Below are 22,750 nucleotides of genomic sequence, written 5' to 3' on the forward strand. Positions count from 1 at the left end.
TACAGTAGATACATTATTGCTACATCTATTGAAGTTTCCTTTGCATTCTTATAAGCTCCCTTAATTTCATACATGTGCTCTGAATATCATTCGTTTTAATACTCCTACAACATAAAGCAGTAATTTGACATAGCACAGAACAATATTCTTGCAAAGACCTCAACAACATACAGCTTACTTGACTACCAGGTATTTCTTCATCGAAAACCATTGTGCCATGACAAATGTCCACCCACCTTACATCAGAAATAAAGTTTAAATTAAACAAGGTTTACTTTATTAAGATTATAGCAGGTATCTTCTTGACCCTGTGCAAAGGGATCTGGGTGTGTACACAGGGTGTCTTCCATAACCTCACTGCAACAACGCTGGGAAGCAATTCAAAAGCAAATATAGTGTTTGGGTATAAATGCAAAGGTGGGTGGGTCTTTTAAATCAAGGGAACTTTTAATGAAGCTTTACAACTATTTAATAAGGCCGTTTAGAATTCTAAAGAACAGTTTAGAATATTTTGTTCCATTTCAAAATACTTTCAGTTATTCAGTGAATCCCTAGACGGTTTCAAGGAACAAAATACCTTTAGTCTTGAACAAAAGAGACTGATCCAAGATTGGAGATTGGATCCAAGTGTATAGAATCCTAAGAGGTACAGACATTGATGATCCGGGGGGCTACTTCAGACTTTCAGACTAGCAAAATAAGGACAAAGGGTCACAAAAGGAAACTAAAAAGGAATTATACTGGGACAGCGACCAGGGGGCACTTTCTTTACACAAAGAGTTGCGAGAGCTTGGAACTAGCTACACAGCCAGGTGATTGAAGCCGAAACTCTGAGTTCCTTTGAGACGTGGTTGAACACAGTTTTACATTTACTGAGCTACTAAATGATTAAATGAGGAAGATAGGCAAAAAGAAATTCCTCTCATTTGCAGGCTTTCTTGGGTACATGACATAGGCTCATAGGACCACAACTTTTAGAGTTAATTATAGCCTTATGTCCTGCTGTTTTTTATAGACATGGCATGTGACAAAAGTCAAGGAACAGGCAGACGAAACAAATCCTATTAGTGTTAACTGATAAATGATGTTCTATATAGAACGCTGTGCAGCTCTCAGTTCTGCCTGGCACCCTGTGCTTCTGGGACTGGAACACACAGTGTTCACTTGGAACACTGGCGTACTGATAATGGCTGGATAGATAACATCCTGCACTTCAGTTTCACAATCCTACTGCTCTCTATATAAAACTCAATGAAATACACTCACCCCTCGTTAAACAGGCACTTTACTTCTGAGCACTCGCTTAAATGAGCAATACATATATATGTACTGTACCTAATTTTGTTAGACGAATGATCTTCCCCTTCTAATGCATGCGCCAAGCGTGTAGCTCATTCTTCCATTTTTCACTCGTCTAGGCTACCGTCTTTACAATTTCTCTTGTATGGTTAGGATAAAAGTGATGGTATAAATTCATATTGTGAATGCATAATTTGCAATATGTACTCACAAATTATAAATTAATTTTGATTAAGCACACTATGAGTGCAAAGTATCCAGCTTGAGGATTTAATTTTACAGTTACAGTTTTTTTTCCTTCCATCTTTAACTGTACACGATTTATTTTGTTATTTTGTTTAGTAAGAAACTTTGATTAGATCATATAATATTTATTGTTAACGTGCAATAAAGAGATCTCGCAAATTTTATTTCGCCACATAATTGCTTCATTATACATAAAAAAGTGTTGGTAAATTCAACTTTTTGTATCATATATTTAGCAATTTATAGTGCTAAACTATTTAAATCCATCAGAAAAGTGCCTAAACTATCCTTGTCTATATCTAAATATGAGCCCATGGAACAAATCTTGGAACAAATCTGAGTGTTTTACATGTATTTTAATGGGAATTTAGAGTTTACCACCTACAAACTGATATTTTGGAACCTATAATACTCGTCTAGTGAGGGATGAGTGTATCTGGCTTCAGATTATCCAATTTCTTGACTTTCTTTTAATGTACCATTGGATCTTGATGTATCAACACCTTGTACTAATACAGTCTAAAAAATTAGCTATCCCTCCTTTCTTTATTATGATTACAGTAAACACTTTTATGAAGTAAAGGAACATACAGCTATGTACAGCCTAGACAAACTGAAATCAAACATCTCCACAGAGGGGATATAAAAACTTCAAACTTTCACATGAAGTACAATAAATAACACAAAACTGATGCTTTAAAATATTTTATACTGCACTATATTAAAGCAGGTGATAGTGATGACAAGTGCCAAATGTATCTGGCAATATTATAAATATTTCCACCTAGTCAACTTAGTTAACGGGTAAAAAAGAAAATATAACTAAGAATCATTTTCTCCAAAACACAAAGACATTCTTGATTTACAGGTCCTACATGTGCTGGGATACAAATTTATCAAAGTTAATTTACTGCAATACCATACTAGCCTGACTAGCTCAAGTCAAACTCCAGTTGACAAGACAAAACAGTGCAATTTTTCCTTTCAAATGTACAGTAATGCTGTGCCAAATTGAAATCTCACCTACAAAACACCCCGACAACAACAAACTAACATTCCTTTTGTAATAAATACAAAATCTGAAATGACTTTTTAATAAAAATATACTGCTCGACAAATGTTATATTTTTCCCCCTTTAAAAATATATACAGCCTACAAAACATGCTTAATGATGACATTTTCACACATCTACTAGCGCATAATGTCTAATTGAGTGGAAATAAAGCTGTAGGTTTTCACAACTTTTCTTTAGATATTTTCATGAAAAAAAACTTACATGATTAATGTATTCTCTGGATTTATGGTTATAAAAACAAACGGCACTGTATATACTGTATAGATTTACACAGTTTTTTTTATTAACTGACTCTGTGTTTACTGGACATAAAATTCTTCATCACCTAATTAAACAGTACATTACAGTTTTAAAGAGAAGGTAGGTCATAACCATTCACCAAATTGCTAACATGAAATGACTTGTGCATTCAGTTAATAGAGTTTAATTTCACACAAGCACTTCTCCCAGATGTAATTCATTACACAGGCCTCAAATTCACTGCATAGTGCCTATCACACAGTGCTCTGAACATGCAAAAACATCTTTCAAGTGCAAGAAGACTGTTCTGAGTAATTAAAATCCCTCACTGCTTACAAAAAGGCAAAATGAATACTCCAATAACTTGATCCAATGTATAAATTTTTCTGCATACAAAATCTCCAGTCATGCATCTTTACTTGGAAATGAATGCCATACCAATAATAAAAATGGCTCACTGTTTCAATGGATGATAGAATTCTGAAATAATGGTTATTCTTTATCTGGGACCAAATTCTTCATCTTGGCTGGGTCTTGGTTGGTCTTACCTCTTTATTTGTATTGTTTGGTACAGCTGTATACATTTTGATGTTGGTTTCCTCAGCCACCAGTACAGAATTTGAATTTAAAGCATTACTTACAATAAAACGTTGCCAGAACTCATTGTTTAAAACAACTATTAAGGGGCCAACATTGTGGTATCAGATCGGGGGATGGGGGACTTGATTTCTTAACTACACCAATGATCACAAGAGAACAATGTCATATTGTCACCATACTAAAAGGACTAGACCTTAACTCTGAATGTGAAATACATATTTTTCTGTTTAGTCAAATTCAATGCTTGGGCTATTTTGCATTTTATATTTTACCTTTTTGGAATTCCTATCTGAACAAGACCCCTGAAATTCATAAAATATTAATCCTAATCAGTGCAAGATAAATATAAAAGTATAAAAGAGCAGAAGGCCAGAAGGAAGGAATCTACACGATCCCTCTGATTGTATATGAGTGTTCTGGGGCACAATAATATCAAGACCACAAATCTAAGTGCAGATGTACAAAATAATCCTGTGGTTGTGTCTTGCCTGAGAAAGTTCACTAAACAGTGGGTATCATATACAATCATGGCCAGAATAGGCCATAAACATGTGATGTATTTTTTTCTTAACAACAAAAGAGAAATAGAATGTTTATAAAAATAACCATTTTATATAGCAGCACGAGCTTACAATACAAACATGCTTAAAGGAAAATTCTTTATCCTGTTTTGGTAACTTGCCAAAGGTGATTTAGGGTATCCTGAGAATTCCGTCTTGAAAGTCCTTTGTCTTTTTGTTTTCTTGACAGCCATGTTCATTAGGGGTAGAATGATGTGCTACCTACAGTGGTAGCATCTAATTTATCAGGTTTTTCACTTTTGCTTGACCTTTTCCATGTCAGGGGTCAATAAAATGTTGGGTTTTTTTTAAAGAACAACTGGCATTTTTGAACTCAGCAAAACACTAAAATCTAAGAGAGACCTGGGTATAAACATACTCCTTTTGTTTTTGAAATTGAGTTGGCACGGAATGTCCTGTAAAGATTATTTGGGTGAAACAAATCAAGATTATTATTCACATCGCCTTTTTTACTATTCACTTTACTGTCAAAATGTAACTTTATTGTGCCTCACTATTCACCCTTACATTTCTGTTAATGTATTATGATTTGTAAGGTCTTTAAGAAGTGATACTACACACTTACTAAAATCACTCTGTCCTGATGGGTCAGAGCAGCATACTGCCTTCAGAGAAACCGCATTTCATTTGCTTGTACATGTGATGTCATACTTTTTGTCATTACCCAAAGTACCAAGACTTTTAACACCTGGATTCCATCCCATTGCAAGTCTTCACTCTAGCTAATCCTTAATTAGCTATGTCCTCTGCAGCGCCTAGGTTAATTAAGCAATTATAGATCAGTTCAGTATTTAATCTAATGGAAGAATCAAAGTCTTGTAACGGCACTGAAACCAAGTGCCAGGGTTAACTACCTCTGACAGAGACTGTCCTGTAAACAGAGCTTTGTCTGAGAACCCAGTGTTGGCTTCACCACATCAAGAGGTACAAAACCCACAGTGCAGAAGATGCCACAATGATATGCTGGCCAATCTCACATCCCCTCTTTTATTGCTCCTGAACAAGACCATCGGGCAACTGGAACTTCTCTACTATGGGCAGTATACTACACTCTTCCACTCACCAGAAGAGAACAATCCTTTTCAAGGATTGACATTTTCATGGAAAGAACCAAGACCACAGATTTGTGGATCTGGATGCTCAAATCAGCTGATTCAGCTGAGGCAGGAAGTTACATAGAAAGCATACTGGTAAGAAACTGGTGGGACAGGACATTCCCAGAAATTAATATGTTACAAAAAGCTTCAAAAGTACACAAAACAACAAAGTCAATGTACATAATGCATATATTAGAAGTGGCAAGTGGAACATATCCATAATCATTAAGAGGCTAAATGACATAAAAAAAAGTACAGCACTGCCTTAAAAATGTTCTGTGCTATTTTAATGATAAAGTGGGAAAAACAATCTCTGGCTGGTAGAACGTTAGTTCTTTAACAGCTGTGATGTGGAACATCTTAAAGGTTAAAGCTCAGACCTTTCCCAAGGAACAAAAAAAGTCATGATGTTTACAGCTGGCAAAAAAGGAACCACAGCAACACAATGATCTCTCAATTCTCACTAAGTACACCAGAATATTTTTTTTCTGTGCTAAATGGAATATTTAGAAAAAGAAAACAACAGCCTACGTGAAAAAAAACAATAATTCCATATTTTAAAAATATTTTGGTTCACCTGAAAAAACATTTATACATTTTTACTAAGTTACGTCTGTTTTCAATAACTGCTAAGTCCAACAATAGGTCACAGTGGACCAGAGCCTAATCTGACTGACAATGGTAGGGTCTTTTTTATGACAATATACTATAATTTGTATGATAAGTATATTTAAACAAAAATATTTCTTTATATTTCTTTGCAATCAAATTAGGTTTCTTAATATGTAACAGTACGTACTGAAAGTAAACTTTAATGTTTTAGACCCAACATTTAGATCACGCAATCAACAGCCCAAGTTTCTATTACTTTCAATATGAAATATTTACACTGCTGGTGAAACTTTAGTAATAAACTCAAAGCTTTTACTCAAACAGCCCTAAGTCGGATTTGTGACCTCCATGCCCCAAAACAGTATATTTAATTTTAATTCTCAAGCTTAGATTTTTGATACTGACAAATATTTAAAGATGTACTAGAATATTTTAGATGAAAAATATTTGCTGCCACTCCTTAAACTTATTTTTTGACAGACTGACAGAAACACAACACCAAGGACTTCCCCAGAACCTGATTTTGAAAAGCAGGTCATATTTACTGTACATATGTTTAAAGATTGCAGTATGTATTTTGACCTTATGTAGCAGTTAGATTTACAGATGTTGCTAAGTGCTCTGCAAAGTATGCTCAGACAGTCATACACAGATACAATAACACACACAAAGGACTGTCTATTCTTTTCAAATGGCATATGAGCTGCGAGATATTTACTAGATTTGACAATGTTCTAACCAAAAGAGAAAAATTGTTTCACAAGTGGCTAATGGACATAATTCTAAATCTAAAAATGCACATCAGCTCATGTCATTCAAACCAAGACAACAAAAACCCAGATGGAGTGCAGAACGCTGATAGCAAATATAAAGCAGAAAGCAAACGGTACAAAAAAGAAATGCTCCTTAAACATAGCCATGCATTGTCAAAGCATCTGTAATGGTAGCCTGTTTTTTAATAATTCCTCTACCTTTTGTTCTCTGGGAATGACATGGATAACAGATAGAAAACAGGAGACCAACACTGCATCATGAAATGATTATTTTTGAACATATAAATCCATCAACCAAATACATCCAATAGCCTTTGAAAAGCTTACATCTCTATGGCTGAGCTTTGATGGCCAAAATAACAGCTGTTCTGATTGCACCCTGTGTATATCATTATAAAGACAGTAAATGTGCAATAATTCATCAACATTCACCAGTCATGACACCGATTAAGCAGACAGTATGTTCATGGCACTTCAAGAACCTAAGGTCAAACGTTATTAATGAAGAAGGCATTTTGTGGCAAATGAAGAGTGCCAAATAGCATATTAAAACCATTCAAAAGAGCCGTAGGAATATAATAGATCTAAAATATCTAGTAAGATAATGTGCTACCGTACTCATATTGGGACTACAGGAATTCTTAATGGGTCTAGTGCGTTTATTCATCATTTAAAATGTGGTTATTTCAGTTTTGTACTGTAGTAATACTACACATTACTGAAAGACTTGTCTTTTGATAAGAGACGATAATCACACATCTTTTTACATAGCCTGCATTGCCCTTCTGAACATTGAACATTCCACTTAATGCTGTCTTGTTAGAAGAAGGATGGATGTCATTCTCCCTTCTTCAATACATCTAGCAGCTTTTAGCAACAAACCAGAGCACTGACGCAACACACGCTTTCAGAGCAGCTGCAGGAATTAACAGGGTCCAAAACAAGCTAGGTCTTAAGCACCGTGCCGCTTGTCACAGAAAAGGGGATCACTTTCTACAAATAATGCTGGCTGCCAACACAGACACTGCATGTTGCAGGCAGGGGTTACAGTCATTGCTGGCCTCTGATGTCAGCATGATAAGTGTCTAAGACTCTTTTGTTTTTGTCCCACAGAACTCAAAATGAATCACTCACTTTCAGTGTATAATGTTTAAATCATCAGGCTCAAGAATGAAAGGGAATTAAGAGGTTTGAGGGTTTCTTTGTTATACGGTTCAAAAAACGATTTACGGAAGAATGTTAATGTGCCCACCAAACTTTAAACAAAAGTCTATTGCAAGTTTCTCCAGTTCTTGACATTCTGATGTAGCTTCTGAACATTCAATAGAATCATAATAAAATGCTGTATGAAGAGCATCTGTCATTTAGCCTTGGGTCATAGAAATTCTGATTTTATAAATTGCTTGTCGTTTAAAGAAAGGGCACTCTCAACAATGCAAACAACTAAACCATCGGTTTAAAAACTGCTTCTTACAAACGGGTCTGAACATCGGAGACAGATTTGGATATTCAAAGCGCACAAAAACAATTTAAAAAGAATTTTAAAACCTCTACATTTGTAAAATCCCATAGGCTATATGATCTGACAAACTACAACACTACAAAAAAAGAACCAGGAGAATTTAGCAGATATCCACATTTTCCGAGCATTGCTTACAATGGTTTGAAAAGGCAAAAAAACAACAACGGAAGAAGCAAAGCATATCGAATAGTTGTTAAATTATAATCCTCCAATTTATTTTTTACGATTGATTTATCTTCTTTGTGCAGACAAAGGCATGTTAATAACATTTAGGCACAGCAGAATCCCCTCCTGTGTGCTTTCAATAGTTCTGCGCTCTTCCCTGCAACCTATCACTTTGGGTGCAAGATCAGAAAATTTATACAGTTCTGCTCAAGAACAAGTCAAGAATCAGGAGCCTCCGGGAGAAAGTGGAAGCACCGATGATTTGCTGGTATTTGCAGCTGGTACGTATAACTGCATCATGCAACTTCATTTGAGCTTCACTCACAACATCCCAAAGGTTTTAAAAGTGTCACAATACACAATGGAGAACAATATGGGGAAGGGGGTTGGGGCTTCACATAGTAGGGTCTGCTATGCCGGGATGTATAGTCCTATGTCTACTGAAACAAAATACTGTATATCGTCAACTTTGGAAAATGAGTATTTGTAAAACGGCAACAAATACAATGCACCGTGTAAGTAAAACCGTGTAATACGTGGAAGGATACAGTCTGAAATTTTTGGAAGATGTTCAGAAGGCAAAACTTCACTCTGCGGAGCAGCTGATATTGTGGAAAACGCCGAGTTAAAATGAATAGGAACAGCGCTCGATCATGAAGTCCGGCTCACAAGCCCCCCACCCCCCTCCTCCCCCGCGGCTTTGAAGACAGCAGTGGGCAGCAGATTGTCTTCTTCAGGCCCCAGCGAAACCATGCAGCAGTTGCCGCGTGTATCCAAGCAAGTTTTCTCCTCTCCACTACAGGAACACTGCCCGGATCATGAAGAAGAAGGCAGCTAAACAAGCAAGCATGAACACTTCGCGCAGAAATTCGAGCGCAGACAAAAATGCACCGTGCAACTACGGGTGTTTAGTGTGATCCCGGAGCGAATGTATTTCTCTGCTGCCATGCCATTTTTCGACGATTTAAGCAAACCGAGAGCTCACAGTACAGGCACCGTGATTCAATTTCCATCAAAGTATCCATTCTTCCTTCCGCTTATTTCCCGAAGCTGAGGCATGACTACACTGCCCCTTTTATTTGTAAGAGCGCAGCCCTCATGCCTTTTTAAGTGCGCCAAACCCGTTCCGCTAGGAATGACAATATGACCAAGCTAGCTACACTGTAACACGTATGAACATATGAGTTGTATTTAAAAAAATAATCATTGTCGCTGTTATTAATGTGTATATTGCCGTCTCTTAAAGAACACATTACTTACATTCTGTCGCCAGAAACCAACAAGCGGCTTTCAACCATCATATCGGGAAGAAAATCCAGATTGTAAGAAGAAGTCATGTTCTGTTTTTTTTTTGCTGTGCACGCCGCTGTGGTCTGGCAAATAAGAGCGTCTCTACGCTTGTCTGATTCAACAACTGCGCTGACCAAGAGACGGAGAGGGACAGGTGCGGGAGGCCTTCCCAAGGCAGTCGGCAGAGTCGGCAGTTGTCACATTCTCTCCCCCTTCATTTTCCTCCAATCCCCACCGAAATCCCTACTGTTGAAGCAACTGTCTGTAGAACACCAGGTGCTGAAATGGAAGGCGTGGCTTCTCCACACTGCGGTTACTATTTAACCATTAATACTCTTCAATGCCAATAACTCGCCTACACGAAAGTACGGTAATAAATCGGACGTCCTCATTGTTACCATCTTTTGATATATAATTTTGTTAGTTTTTTACAACGCATTAATTATAAATCGTGCTGCGAAGCTAAGGGACCAAGGCTTTTTAACAAAAAAAATATTTGTAATTATTTCTTGCTCATCATTCTTGTCCCTTTGTACAACATTGGATGCACACAGCATGCCTCCGAATCATGCTTACTGTACTGCCTGTTACTGTTTCACGTTGCCTCTTAAATTATTTACGTTGCTTTTAATTACATGTGAATTAGCTGGGAGAAACTGTAGGGAAGCATTCTAGCTGACTGCAGCCTTCCCAGCAGTTTGTGATATTCTTCCCAGCCTCAACCCCCCGGAGGGTATCATGGTTTCAAAGCAGCTTTTAATCATTCTGTCAGGGGTAAAGTAGTATGTAAGTAGGTCGGAGTGAACGCATTAAAAAGCACACAGGTTAGTGTTTTATTTAACAGCTTCACTGTACTGCACTTTTGAAAAAACATTTCTGTTAGTTGACGTCAGGACAGGGCGTTTTCTCAAGCCGGAATAAAGTGCTCTCTTCGTGAAATATTTTTCATACGGCATCTCACATTTGACCAAAACCCTCTTGATAATTCATTCTACCTATGCAGGGTAAGAAATGCACACATTTCAGCTTTCAAACCAATTTAAGAGATCATGGAAAAGTGATCATGGATAAGTGAAATGCCTAAAAACAGTTCTATTTTTAAAATGTGCCATTTATTTGTAATTTCTTGTTTACACATTTCTAATAACACATTCTTAACGGTCCTGTAACTGACTTGTCATACACATACAGCTGGAGTTAATTTTACTTTGTTCGTTATAGTGGTGTTTATATTAAACGGGTTGTCTAGATTTAAAATACCTTCACATCATTTCGTTGCCACATTTCACAGACAGCTTACACGATTTTCAGCTTTACTTAAAGCGTAATATGTCAGAGACAGAATTGGGGTTTGTCAGAAAACATGTTTTTAATATTGTGCCGTTGAATTATCATCACTGGTTATTTCCAACACTTTACTGAAGGATCTTGTTATATCGATTATTTTTTGGATAACTGTTTTTTTAACATTTGTCCTCAGATCAAGATTACAAATGAACCTTTTGCTTGTTTTTTTTTCATTTTGCAAAAAAGGAAAGAAACTGACCTTAGAAAAAGGTTAGCTTACACCCTCAAATAAAAGTTAACTTTATACTGCTGCAACATAAACATTTTCCTGTAATGACCATGGCCTTTTCTGCACTCTTGTGCTGCTGTGGAGGTGCAGTAAGTCATGTAACCACTTCAAAGGACAGTTTTCCTCTTAATGACATCGCTACATAAGCTCGTGCCGCTTGACAATATAAAACTGTTCAGCTTCCTTTCCTCCAGTCCACGGCTCCCCTATACACACTGCTCATATTGCTCAAATGTACAGTTTAATAATGCCTTCACAAGATCAAAGCAGTAAAACAGAACTAACTAGAAGTTCACAAGCAAATGCAATACAATGCATCCCCCTCAACTGTATTCATTTATTACTATAAAACATGATATTGTGAGTTGTGGAAAGACATATTTCCAATCTCTCTCTAAACATACCTAAGGTACACGGTTCCCTTGCCGATATATATCCCTCCCTACGCACAGTACTGTAGAGCTTAGTTTTGTTAAAAGTCAAGTGTACTTCATAGTGGTAAGTAACCTTAAAAATGATAAAAGTCAGAAAAATCTCAATGTAGACCACCAATTGCTTTTAATTTGAGTATACTGTATATTGAATGTCTTCTTAAAAAACAGTCCTAACACAGTAAGAAGCTTTCCAATACATCTCAACCTGAAAAATCATTTACACTGAGTTTTCTTCGGGAAAATGTTGTAGGTACCTCTGTTGGGACCACTCTGTTGCTGGAATTCTGTTTGAATGTCAAAAGGAACTTGAATTACAAGTTTTGCATCAAGTCAGGGCCTGTCCCTAATCAGTTTTTACAAGCTACTCAAAGAACCAAAGGTCACAGTGTTATTTTTTTTGTGTTGTTGGGTTTTCTGCACTTTCCCTTTAGCTTTGGCTTTAGGGTTTTAATCGCCTGCTGGCTGTGGGTGAGGTCTCACAGGACACTGATGTGTTCAACCGCCCCGCAACAATTATTGATTGCCAATGAATGTTTTAGCTGAAGGCTTGCAAATTATGGGTGTGAAAATGTGAGCATGATAATTCCCCCCTGCACCAACCCTCACTCCTGCCCCAACACACACAAAACCTATTGATTAAACTTACTCACCTACCAGAACTTAATGGGTTACCTCATACCATTAACCACAAAAGAAACAATACAATACAAAGGAAGTATTGGTATTATCACACATTCTGCTGTTTGCATTTAGGTGTGTAGGAGGGGGAAAGGGGAAGGTACTTGAATCACCACAAAGAAATTAGGACAAGATAATCCAACCAAGAGTAAACCAAAATGAGGTACGTTAGATACCAAAAACACAGGTCACATCTTTACACAAAGAGTTGTGTTTGTCTGGAACAAACTGCCCAGCGGTAACGTTCATTTGTGAATCAATGACCTGCTAACAGGCAAATGAGAAATAAGGGCTAAATCAGCTTTCATTTGCAACCCTTCTCGCGCTATTATTTTCTTAATGTGGAAAAAGAGATGATATGATATGAGTTTCTTCGATAGTGCTTCCTCTCAACCCCTCCATTCCCCCTTTTAGGTAATTACAGAAATTTAACAATTGCAGTTAGAGGCAGATACTAATCTAACTATTAGTATGCTAATGCAGAATAGCTGATGCTTTCCATTCCAGAGGTGCCTTGCACTTGACCGGTGATTGGCTACTGGTACTGTTGTAATACATCTGGGAATCCTGGGCTGTGATGAATTATATTTCATTGATTCACTCAAAGATACTTCACAAACAATAAAACAAAACTGCTTTGACTGCCTGTGTCTTGTATGACACTGTGGGTGAAAAAAAGTCCAATTTTATTCCCTGACACAAGTGAACAGCAATAGTAGCTTGGAGCTGGGCTTGTTCTTTTCTGCAGAATAGGAGGATGTCTCTTCATTCCTTTCTGAGCAGTGACCTAAATGTTATTGTTCCAGCGATTCAGCATTGATTTTCAGCCTGAAATAAATTTTGTATAACTGTTCATGTGATGCTCCACTAAAATCACAATAAAAATGGCTTACACAGTGGCTGTGGCCCTGCATTGGTACTCATGCTGTGCTGTATTGTTTCAGAAATCTGAGGGGAAACAGCATTGGAGAAGTGTAGAAAAAGAGTCCATAGGGAAAGGAAAGGGAATTACATTATATTTGTGAATGTCTCTTACTGTCATTTTACTAATCTAGACTTTTTTAAATCTTCCATATATACTGCAGCCCTGGTTCTTGTGTCTGCAATATCATGCTATTATTACACCAGAATCCACATTTCACCATTATCCTCTTCAGGTTGTGACAGCAAAGGTCAAGTAAAAGTAGCCTGCCATACCAACACAGGTTCATGATGCCTGGATAAAAGATGTCATTTAGAATGCATACCCAATAATGACCATATTCAGTGCTTTCTGCCATGGAGAATACAAACAAAAACAAATTTCAAAAAGGAAATTAACAACACCCATTGCATAATCTTAGACACTGAATTCCAAATTAAAAGCAAAGCTTGCTATTTCAATTAAATAATGTTTACCCCTGGCTTTTTGTTAGATAAGGTAGTTACACAACAGCACATCAATATCTTGTTAAGTATGAAAGTATACAGACTGTAACATTAGTTCCTAAAAGACATTTTTAAAACGAGCACACCTCATGGGAAAGGGAAAGCATATTTCATTAATGGTAAATGTGGATTTTAAATAATTAATTTCTAGTGCTTTCCTAATATTACATAGTATATGTATTGACACAACAATGCACAATTTAAATTGGTCAAATGTGTTTATATTAAAAGCCCTGTAATCCATGGGTTATTTTAAAGTTCTGTCCTTTTCCTCATTAAGCTTGGCGCTGCAAATTTCAGTGGCTCATTTATTTTCATTTCAAAGTGTTGCAGCTTCACTGATCCTTGCTCAGAAGGCCTCCAAAAAAGCTTGATTCTGTCAACTTGATGTCACCTTTCCTCAGGTTCCATCAGCTTTGGTGTTTCCAGGATTGGTTGCAGTGAAGTCCCCATCAGAGGCATTCAGGAGTTCCTAATTAACCTCCCTGATTTCGGTAATTAGTATTGATTCACTCATGAATGACTTCCTAAGTATTGATGCACACTCTGCACTTGTGGTAAACTTCCAGATATGAATATTAATGAATTCTCTGTAGTGCTTTTATTTTCTGTTGTCCCTAAGGTGCAGTTTACATTCTGATAAAGTGAAATGTGATAAGAGGCACCCATTCTACCCTAACTCGATAAAGAGGCAGTACATGTTACCCAGGCACACCACGTACATCAGCTGCGAATCAAAGAATTCTGTTGCTTTTAACCTGGGTGTGACAACGTCATTGTCAATACATCTGATGAGGTTAAACTGTTATAGAATACAAATTCAAAAACGAACGAAGCCAGATGTTAAAGGGAAGTTTGTGAACAAAGGAATTCATTCTTAGTTACTGTATTTGAACGTAGTGTATGTTGAATTCTATAACTTAAAACAAAATCTTAAAAATCTCACTATTTTGTGTTTCAACTGCAAGAAAAAAATCAGAAAGTTTCTTATTATGCTGCATTGTTATGTGTCCATATACTATGTATGTACAGTATATCATATTCTTAGGGTCTGCCTGAGGGTCTGCCTATGAAAATGCTGTATTTTAACACATTTTGTGTAATCCTGTGAAATATACCATCATGCTACCCATCATGCTGTTCCCATGATTAGCTTTTTTAGATAACATGAACTACACCAATATTTGAAAAGTAGGAAGCAGGAACACCTCAGTATCAGTACAGTCTCAGATTTTCTCGACATACTTCTGCCTTTCATTAGAGCAATGTATATATCTGCTACTATTACACTAACACAACAGGAGTCAAAAACTGCTAAAACAAGTACCTGCCAAACCCAGGAAATATAAATTACAAATACTTCATATGAACATGTGTTAACTGCTTATACATTTATGGTCCTTAAATCATACCTTTAAGTAAGAATTAAAAAACCTTGGAATAACTACTGTATATACACATACACACAAAGACAGGCGCAGTCATGGTCCTAGAAAGGCTTCAGTTAGGGTTTGCTTTTCTGCCCAATATTACAAATTTGCACCTTGTGTTAAAAGTTGTTAGACTTGTGCCTCCAGGGTAAACATAGTGACAATGTTTGTTTTCAAAGCAAACTCTGAAGTGTGTGACAGATATATAGCACTGGGGAAGCAGTCCGGTAGCAAGCAATTTATGAGATTTATGACAGGGTTACTGCTATTTAATAAAATCCGATAGCTTCAGTTGTGCAGTTAATGGACAAACCAGCTATAAATCGACAATTTAAACCAACACTCATTATTCTTACATGCAGAATTCCTTCAGGACCATTAACTGCAGACATTAAATGAAATGGTTTGTTTACCACAGACCATGTAAAAAAATTACATAACCTTTTAATCTATGTGAATACCCATTTTCATGATCATTAAAAAAAATGAAGATAAAAACAGACTTGAGGGGGAAATGAGCCACCAATGAAGTGTTTGACAGCTCCATTGTTCTGCGGTCCCATTGTCGGACCAAAGATGTATTCAGCGCTCAAATGCCTGCTACCAAATAAACAAAAGACTACATTTTTCAAAGCTTGGGATGCCAGTTCAGCATACTTCCCTTTCTTCACGCAAACAAAGCTCAAATTATTTTAAGCAGCATGGTTTGTGAGGAAGAAAATCTCCATTTTTATCATAAAGTAGAAAAAGGTATAGCATTAATTAACCTATTTAGGCAGGCTGAATCTAGATTAAAAGGGGATTTTACCACAACATGCCCTAATATGGAGTCGCCTGTGGTTCTCGGGATTATTGCATATACCGCGCATAAACAAGTACACAACCAAAATACGGCACTGTACTAACTCCGGAGCCAAGCTTGTGTCCACTTCCAATCCTACTGCGTAGGAATTTCCGCAAGGATGTAGAAGGCACTTTAGGAATATTGAAGCCCCTTTTGTCGTGTCAAAAAGGAAACAAAAAAACATGCACATCTTAAATTCTCATGGATAACAAGCACTGATAGAACTGGAAACCTCCCACATGAAAAAAAAACACTGCACAGTACCTCAGAAGCAGCTCCTCATTTCTCATAGTAACAGCGGATTTGGGACAGCGCATGCTTTCTGCACAGATATTCTCAACAAAAGGCAGTTCAGAAGTGTGCTCAAACATCAGTGCCACTGTATCTCCACACTAATGGCCACTCTTTCACTCTCCTTCTCTCCCTCTCTGGCTCACTCGCTCTCTTTTCGTCAATGCTGGGTGGCTGTGCAAAGGGGCCCCTGCAGATTCACTAAGCAGAAATAATCCTCTCTGACAAGTTATGCTGTTGGGGCATATCTTGCGTTAATGCATTGTGCTGCCTGAGGGGGCCTTGTTTGCATTCAGGATTGCCTGGCTAGTAGCTGTTCAACTAAAATTGCCATCAGAATTAGACATTAAAGGAAACAGATTTAACTTTTATTCTCATTATTACATGCATTATAATGTGAAATAGAGACACGCCTTTTTAGAATACAGTATAAATGCACTACCTCTTCCAAGAAATTTAAATTGCTGTGTCATGGCTCGTTCAATCGTCCAAGTATCCATAAAAACAAAACTTTTGACAAGGGATCTGCAGGCTCTCGCACACTTCTTTCACATTAATTTACATAAAAGTTTTAACAGTGAAAGACTCTTAAAATCTCCTGCTTCTGACATGTTAGATTATTTTATTTGTGTACCACACTTATTCATATGACATCCAGCATTAAGGTACTCCGTATTCTTCACAAATAAAAGGCTTTGTCCTCACCTTTTAATGTCTCTCCCTTTTCGGTTTTACCTTAAAGGGTTCTCAGAAATGTGAGTTTAAAAATTCATAGCGTTCATTATCATTTCGAAATGTTTTATGGATGCAAAGCCAAAACTAGGAGAGGAGAAGGAAAAAAAACATTCAGCTTCACTATAAAAAGTTTTTCTTAAACCTGCCTCCAGTATATACATTTAATTTCACAGCTCTGTCTAAAAATAACAGTTTTTCGGGTTAGATGAATACTTTTCTTCTGGTTTTAGTCTTCAAAATGAAAAGCAACTTCCACGGAAAGCTATGAACTCAAGATAGATAGAGTATCTATCCTTTCAGTGAGCCGTCTATTTTCTTTGGTAAAAGTTCCATCTGTTTCCAGACACAAGCCCCTGCTGATCATAGTTAAGTCAACACCTTTTACTTCATTTGTCTAAATGTCTAAAAGAAACAACATTGTTTTTTAATATTTGTATTTTAATAAATACATATTTAATTACAACAGTCACTCATATTCTCTGGAAAAGTAGGGTATTGTGCACATACAGTACTAAATATTTACACTCAAATTTTATAGTTCTGCAAAATGCACACCATTTAATAAATTTAGTTTACTGTAACAGCATGTTTAACAGTTATGATGAACAAAACCAGTGGCTTTTAATAATTAAAAATACATGCAGGATGTTATGGTTCATTCCAAGAATCACTTTGTCCAGTGAGCCAATCCTCAGCCTTATTTAAGAACGTCACAACTGTTTGTTGATTGAACTGCTTAATCAAAGGTATCGTACTCATTGAAAACAAACTAGAAAGAGTCATCCAATTCTTTACTTTGACAGCTGAGTAGAAAACAAGCAAATGTCGACTCAGGTCGACATGCTTGTTTGTCACTCTGGCGAAACACAGAAGTAAATGATCATTTACACTTTCATTATTTCTTTTTGTGGAGATTGTACTCCCATTATGATGGTCTGGAAATAGCTGGTACAAGACTAATTAAATTGTTACCTGTCTCTTTTTAATTGAAAATACAATTTAAAGTTGAATTTAGTCAAATTTATTTCAATTTAAAAATGTAAAAAGTCTTGCTATTAAATGAAAACAAATTTGTTGTTGCTATGTAGAACAATATTTGCCTTTAGTCTATCAACACGTTCTTGGGGCAACGCCCCCCCAAAAAACATATATTTGTTTTTTCCCCAAGAGTGTGATGAAAGATATTATATTTGTTCCTATGAATTGTATTTATCCTCAGCCCCATAAACACGAACCTTTAACACAGAAACTCTTTTCATATAGATTTCCTGCATTTATGATGAAACTGTGACCAAGCTACTACTGCGTCATACCTAAGTATAGGAATGTTAGTGCTGGCATAAGTGTCACATCAGAGAAGTGCTTGAGAGTAGACTCTTCTGTGAAAACCAATTTACAAAGGGTAATGCGCATGGAGACACAAATACGACTGGATCAGCAGTCAAGATTTCTTAATCGCACGATGTAATCCACTAACCCTCAAACTGACACCGTGGAACATAAAATATATCCTCTCTAAGCCTCTTCTACACCTGTTTTTCTACTTGTTTCACCTACACGGAAAAGATACCTGTGTTTAAAATGATGCTCTTACCAGTAGTAGTTCTTGCTGATGTACGTGAACGGAACTCAGCTATTATACATGATATAATTCACTGTTTCTTTGTTCCTTAGTAAAAACATTACTCTAAACTAGTAAAAGGAAAAAAGAAGAGATATTGAATAAAATCAAGTTAGTTATTTGTTTAGGCAAAAACCCAATGCGTGGGCCTCCTTTGCTCATTCTTAAGACATCCTAAACACTTTTGTATTAAGTATAAAAAGTTACAAAGACCAAATTATGTACAACTGTATGTTGATATAAGATCAACATGAATAATTTTAAGATTTTTTTGTAACAGCTGTTTTTGTGTCTCCATGAAGGCCAAATGTAAATTGGCTCCTAGAGAAATTATTCTAGTGACTGCTTGTGCACTGTTAATGAAGTGTAGGTCAAGATAAACATTTAAATAAGATGCTCCTCACAGAAGTCTTCTCAGCTTGTACTTCATGCTATATTCTTCTTTGCTGCCATCGATTACTGTAGCTCACATTTTTATTCCACTGGTTCACACAGCAATTCGAATTTGTTCAGTGATCTTTTGTTTAACGTTTATTAACTAAAACAATCTCCTGGAGTATTTGACTACTCTGATGCATATAAATGGTCACCAATATCCTTCTACTTTCTATGTGATCCTGATGTACCCACAGCTACTTTTCATAAAAACGCACATACAACGGAGACTGTTAATACTAAACAGTCTGCGTTCATCAGGTCCATCCCTTATTGGGAAGCTGCTTATTTCTAGAGTAAGAGCATGGCCAGTCCAGACAAGAGAGTGCAGCCCAGTCTGGACCACATTCCCTTGAAACCTCAGGTGGAATGAGCTGCTTCTCTCAGTTGCTTGACGACACACTGGTCAGGTTGACTGTTTAAAAAGTAGCAAGTGGAGGCTTTCTGTGTTGGTCAAATTACAGTATGGAAGCACAGGGCAGGTCCTTAGCAGTGCGAGCTCACCACAGGGATGGGAGAGAGAAGCAACCGACTGAGGGACAAGGTTTTGTGAGTTTCTGAGAAGTCTGAAAGTGATTGTTTGTGAAGGGTCTCAGAGTGAGACTAGGCTTAAGAAGAATCGTGAAGAGAGAGAGAGAATTGTTTATTGTGAATCGTTTGGAACCCGGTAAGTAGCTTAGCTGCCTGGCTACGATACTCAGAGACTGCGTGACATTTATTTAGAAACTCTAAACGGAGCTCAGACGTTTGGTTTTGTGTTTGGATTGTGGAGTTTTTTTTTAACCTTACGGCTGTGTGTATATGTGTCTGTGGTCCTGGACGGCACCTATTTTAAAGATTCCGTTAGGGCACACCCATCAAACTGTTACAGAAATAAATGGTTTTGCCTTTGGCAAACTTGATCCTGTCCCGAAAGCACAGGGTGAAAGGTGGGACCACATCCTGGAAAACACCTGTCTGTATTTCCAATATCCAGCATTAGAAAGGTTTCGAATGAGACAAAGTCATTCAGCCATTCTAACCCATTGGGCAGCTTCTAGTTAATTGATCTGAGGATCTAATCCAGAGGTTTCTTGAAATAAAACAAGGGTATCAGCTTCAACAACATGGATGCTTGTCTTTGGGAGGTGGGGGGCAACCGAAGCACTCCTGGGAAATGTACATCTTCAACAGATAAAACAAGTATAACGACCAAATGCGACACCATATACAATCTCCATGCATGTAAAAGGACCCTTCGTTAATTTTCTATAGTGAGGAGAAAACAACAAAATAGAATTCTTAAACATATTAATATTTCTATTTATCCTTGTATACTGAAGTGCTGTAAGTTTACACGTAAGCACTACTGGGCAACCAAAACAATGAAGTCCTAAATAGTTATCTTAACCATATCAAGCTATTCTCTTTGTGTGATACTCTTACACGCTACAACCTAGGGAGAAGAAAAGTAATAATGCTTTAAAGCTTGTTGCTGTCTCTAATGATAGAAGCAAGCGCTGTTGCTTGCATAGGCTATTAAGAGCTATACAGCATTTCCCTTGAGAAAAGGAGGCCAAACTAAAGACCAAGGTTAGCTTGATTTAAAAAAAAACAGAAAATGAAACAGAGAATAGACAGTGATGCAACTGAACTACAGTAGTTACATATCTGATACAGTATGTTTTTAGTATAGTCACAGGTAGGGCAAAAGGAATACTAAGGGAAAGGAATCAATATCATCATGTCTTTTCTTCATTTTCTAATCTGCATACAGTATGTACAATAGCAGTACCTACAGAGCTAACAACTGTTTATGTGGTACTCATTCTGTAATTACTTTGCTGACAAAAATATTGAATATTTAAGGTTACATTTATGAGGAACTTCAGCAGGTTACCAAGAATATGACCACCAGTGTCTACAGTGCCAATTAACAGAACAATAGGACTTAAACCAAACTTTCAGATTTTAAGATTCTCAGAACTGAGAGTGACAGAGTTTAGGAAAGGTAGATGACCCTTTTCGGCACAATGTTTTTGTTATACACAATCTATAATCTTTTTGTAGATTTGGGATCTGTACGACAAAAATCTCATTCGAGGCAGAATAATTATTCCTTTAGTCTTTATGTTAATGACAAGTTAGTCAACTTTATTTTCTTCCCACATTGTGATACATTTCAAGGGGTAGATTTAATTTAATAGTAAACATATGGTAGCAGCTGTGAGAGAGAGGTAAGTAGAAAATGCTGAATTATTGAAAATTAATTCAAATTCGTCCTGCTTTTCAACATACTAATTTCTCTGTGTCGTCATTTACCTTTCTGTATGTATAAGAAAGTCTTCGTCTTGGTAGGTTAATCACTTTCAGTTTATGGTATTTCTTTACTGGATTTATTATTATTTTTTTCCTAAAGGCATTCTGTCAGAGCATATTTCCTTCATTGTTCCACGGTCATCAAACTCAAATTATTCTGTTTATTTTATTCAAAATCAATTAAGGAGCAGAACTGTAAAGGAAAATAAATAATTATTATTTTATTAAAATTTGCATAGCAGTTACTTGATTGACAGATATGTTGGCACTTGACGCAATGTAGTTTTCTTTGTTTAATAACTGCAAATGCTTGATTTATTTATAAGTTACATCCAGGCTTCTTAATTCAATTGTATTTTTCTAGAGATATCATTAGGATAGTTTAACATAAAAATATATTTAATAAAGTAGTTACATAATTCATGCTGCCAAATAAGACTTGATTATTCAAAGTTAATCAAGCCTTATTCTAGCTTTTGCCATTTCTAAAAGTATGTTTGAAACACAAAATAACAACCTAAGCTTCATATTAGATAAGGTTTAATATATATATAATAAGGTCTATATTTTAGGAGGCTGTTAAAACTATTCAGTCCCTTTGGTGGTGTACCATAGAAACCCAACATAAAATGTCCTATTTTTTAAAAACATAGTATTTCATTCAAACCCTGAATGTATAATGGAAGACCTGCAAGGGCAAGAAAAGTTACAATCAATGTCAGTAAAACCAAACACATAATGAAATATGCTGATTGTATACGTATTCAGACCTGTGAACTCAATATTTAGTGGAATTATCTACTAAATTCTTTCTTTAAATATGTTTAATGTTTTAATTTATAAATATTCTGTGTCATGTCTGTAGGCTTTAAAACAACAGCATTTTAAAATTGTGCAAGAATCTGAATACTTTCAGCAAGGCATTGTATACAAATACATAAATATATAAATATGAATTCCATCTACTAGCTTTAAATGACAAGACTTGCACCTTTAAAAGATACTGCTTACAGAACAGAGCACAAAGATGAGAGTACAAAGATGTATAGTAGCTCAGAAGGCCTACATTTTGCAGTTCCCAAATGAGTTGTGTATAAGATGAAGCTGATCTACACTCTATGGTTATATTTGACTTGATTTATAATAATGGGTTGTCTTGTAGATGAAATAGATGAAAGCAGTCAAGTTATAAAGGGCTGAAATTTTTTAAAACACATCCCTACACGGTTACAATGCACATTTCATTTTTTAAAAATACTGCATTACCTTTGAGCAAATAAGAAGGAAGGTTGACTGGGCTGCATTCCATCAAGTAGAATTAGCTGACTGGCTACCAGCAGCGAAGCTGACAACATTAGACGGTGTTTTGGACAATAGGACATTAACAGCTTTCAGCTACAAAAGCCATCTTCACACATATAAAAGACACAACAGATGTGACCAAGAGACCAAGGTATCGGACTAAAATAAAAAAATGTT

The 22,750-nt window shown here is 36.4% G+C and overlaps 1 protein-coding gene across 16 annotated transcripts in view; it reads right to left on the reverse strand.

Moving 5' to 3' along the window:
• Positions 1–22,750, reverse strand: part of celf2 (cugbp, Elav-like family member 2) — a 188,003-nt gene that overhangs the window by 111,728 nt on the left and 53,525 nt on the right. For 5 of the 16 annotated variants that reach the window (XM_088923912.1, XM_088923907.1, XM_088923904.1 and 2 more), the window contains exon 1: positions 9,472–9,734. The exons of the other annotated variants lie outside the window; for them this stretch is intronic. In XM_088923912.1, the coding sequence (XP_088780038.1) occupies positions 9,472–9,548 (77 nt within the window). In that variant the 5' untranslated portion in view covers positions 9,549–9,734. Of the gene's footprint in view, positions 1–9,471; positions 9,735–22,750 lie in introns of those variants that run through there. 16 annotated transcript variants of the gene reach the window in all.

Source organism: Atractosteus spatula, chromosome 8 (assembly GCF_055471065.1).
Source record: "Atractosteus spatula isolate fAtrSpa1 chromosome 8, fAtrSpa1.hap1, whole genome shotgun sequence".
NCBI lineage: Eukaryota > Metazoa > Chordata > Actinopteri > Semionotiformes > Lepisosteidae > Atractosteus > Atractosteus spatula.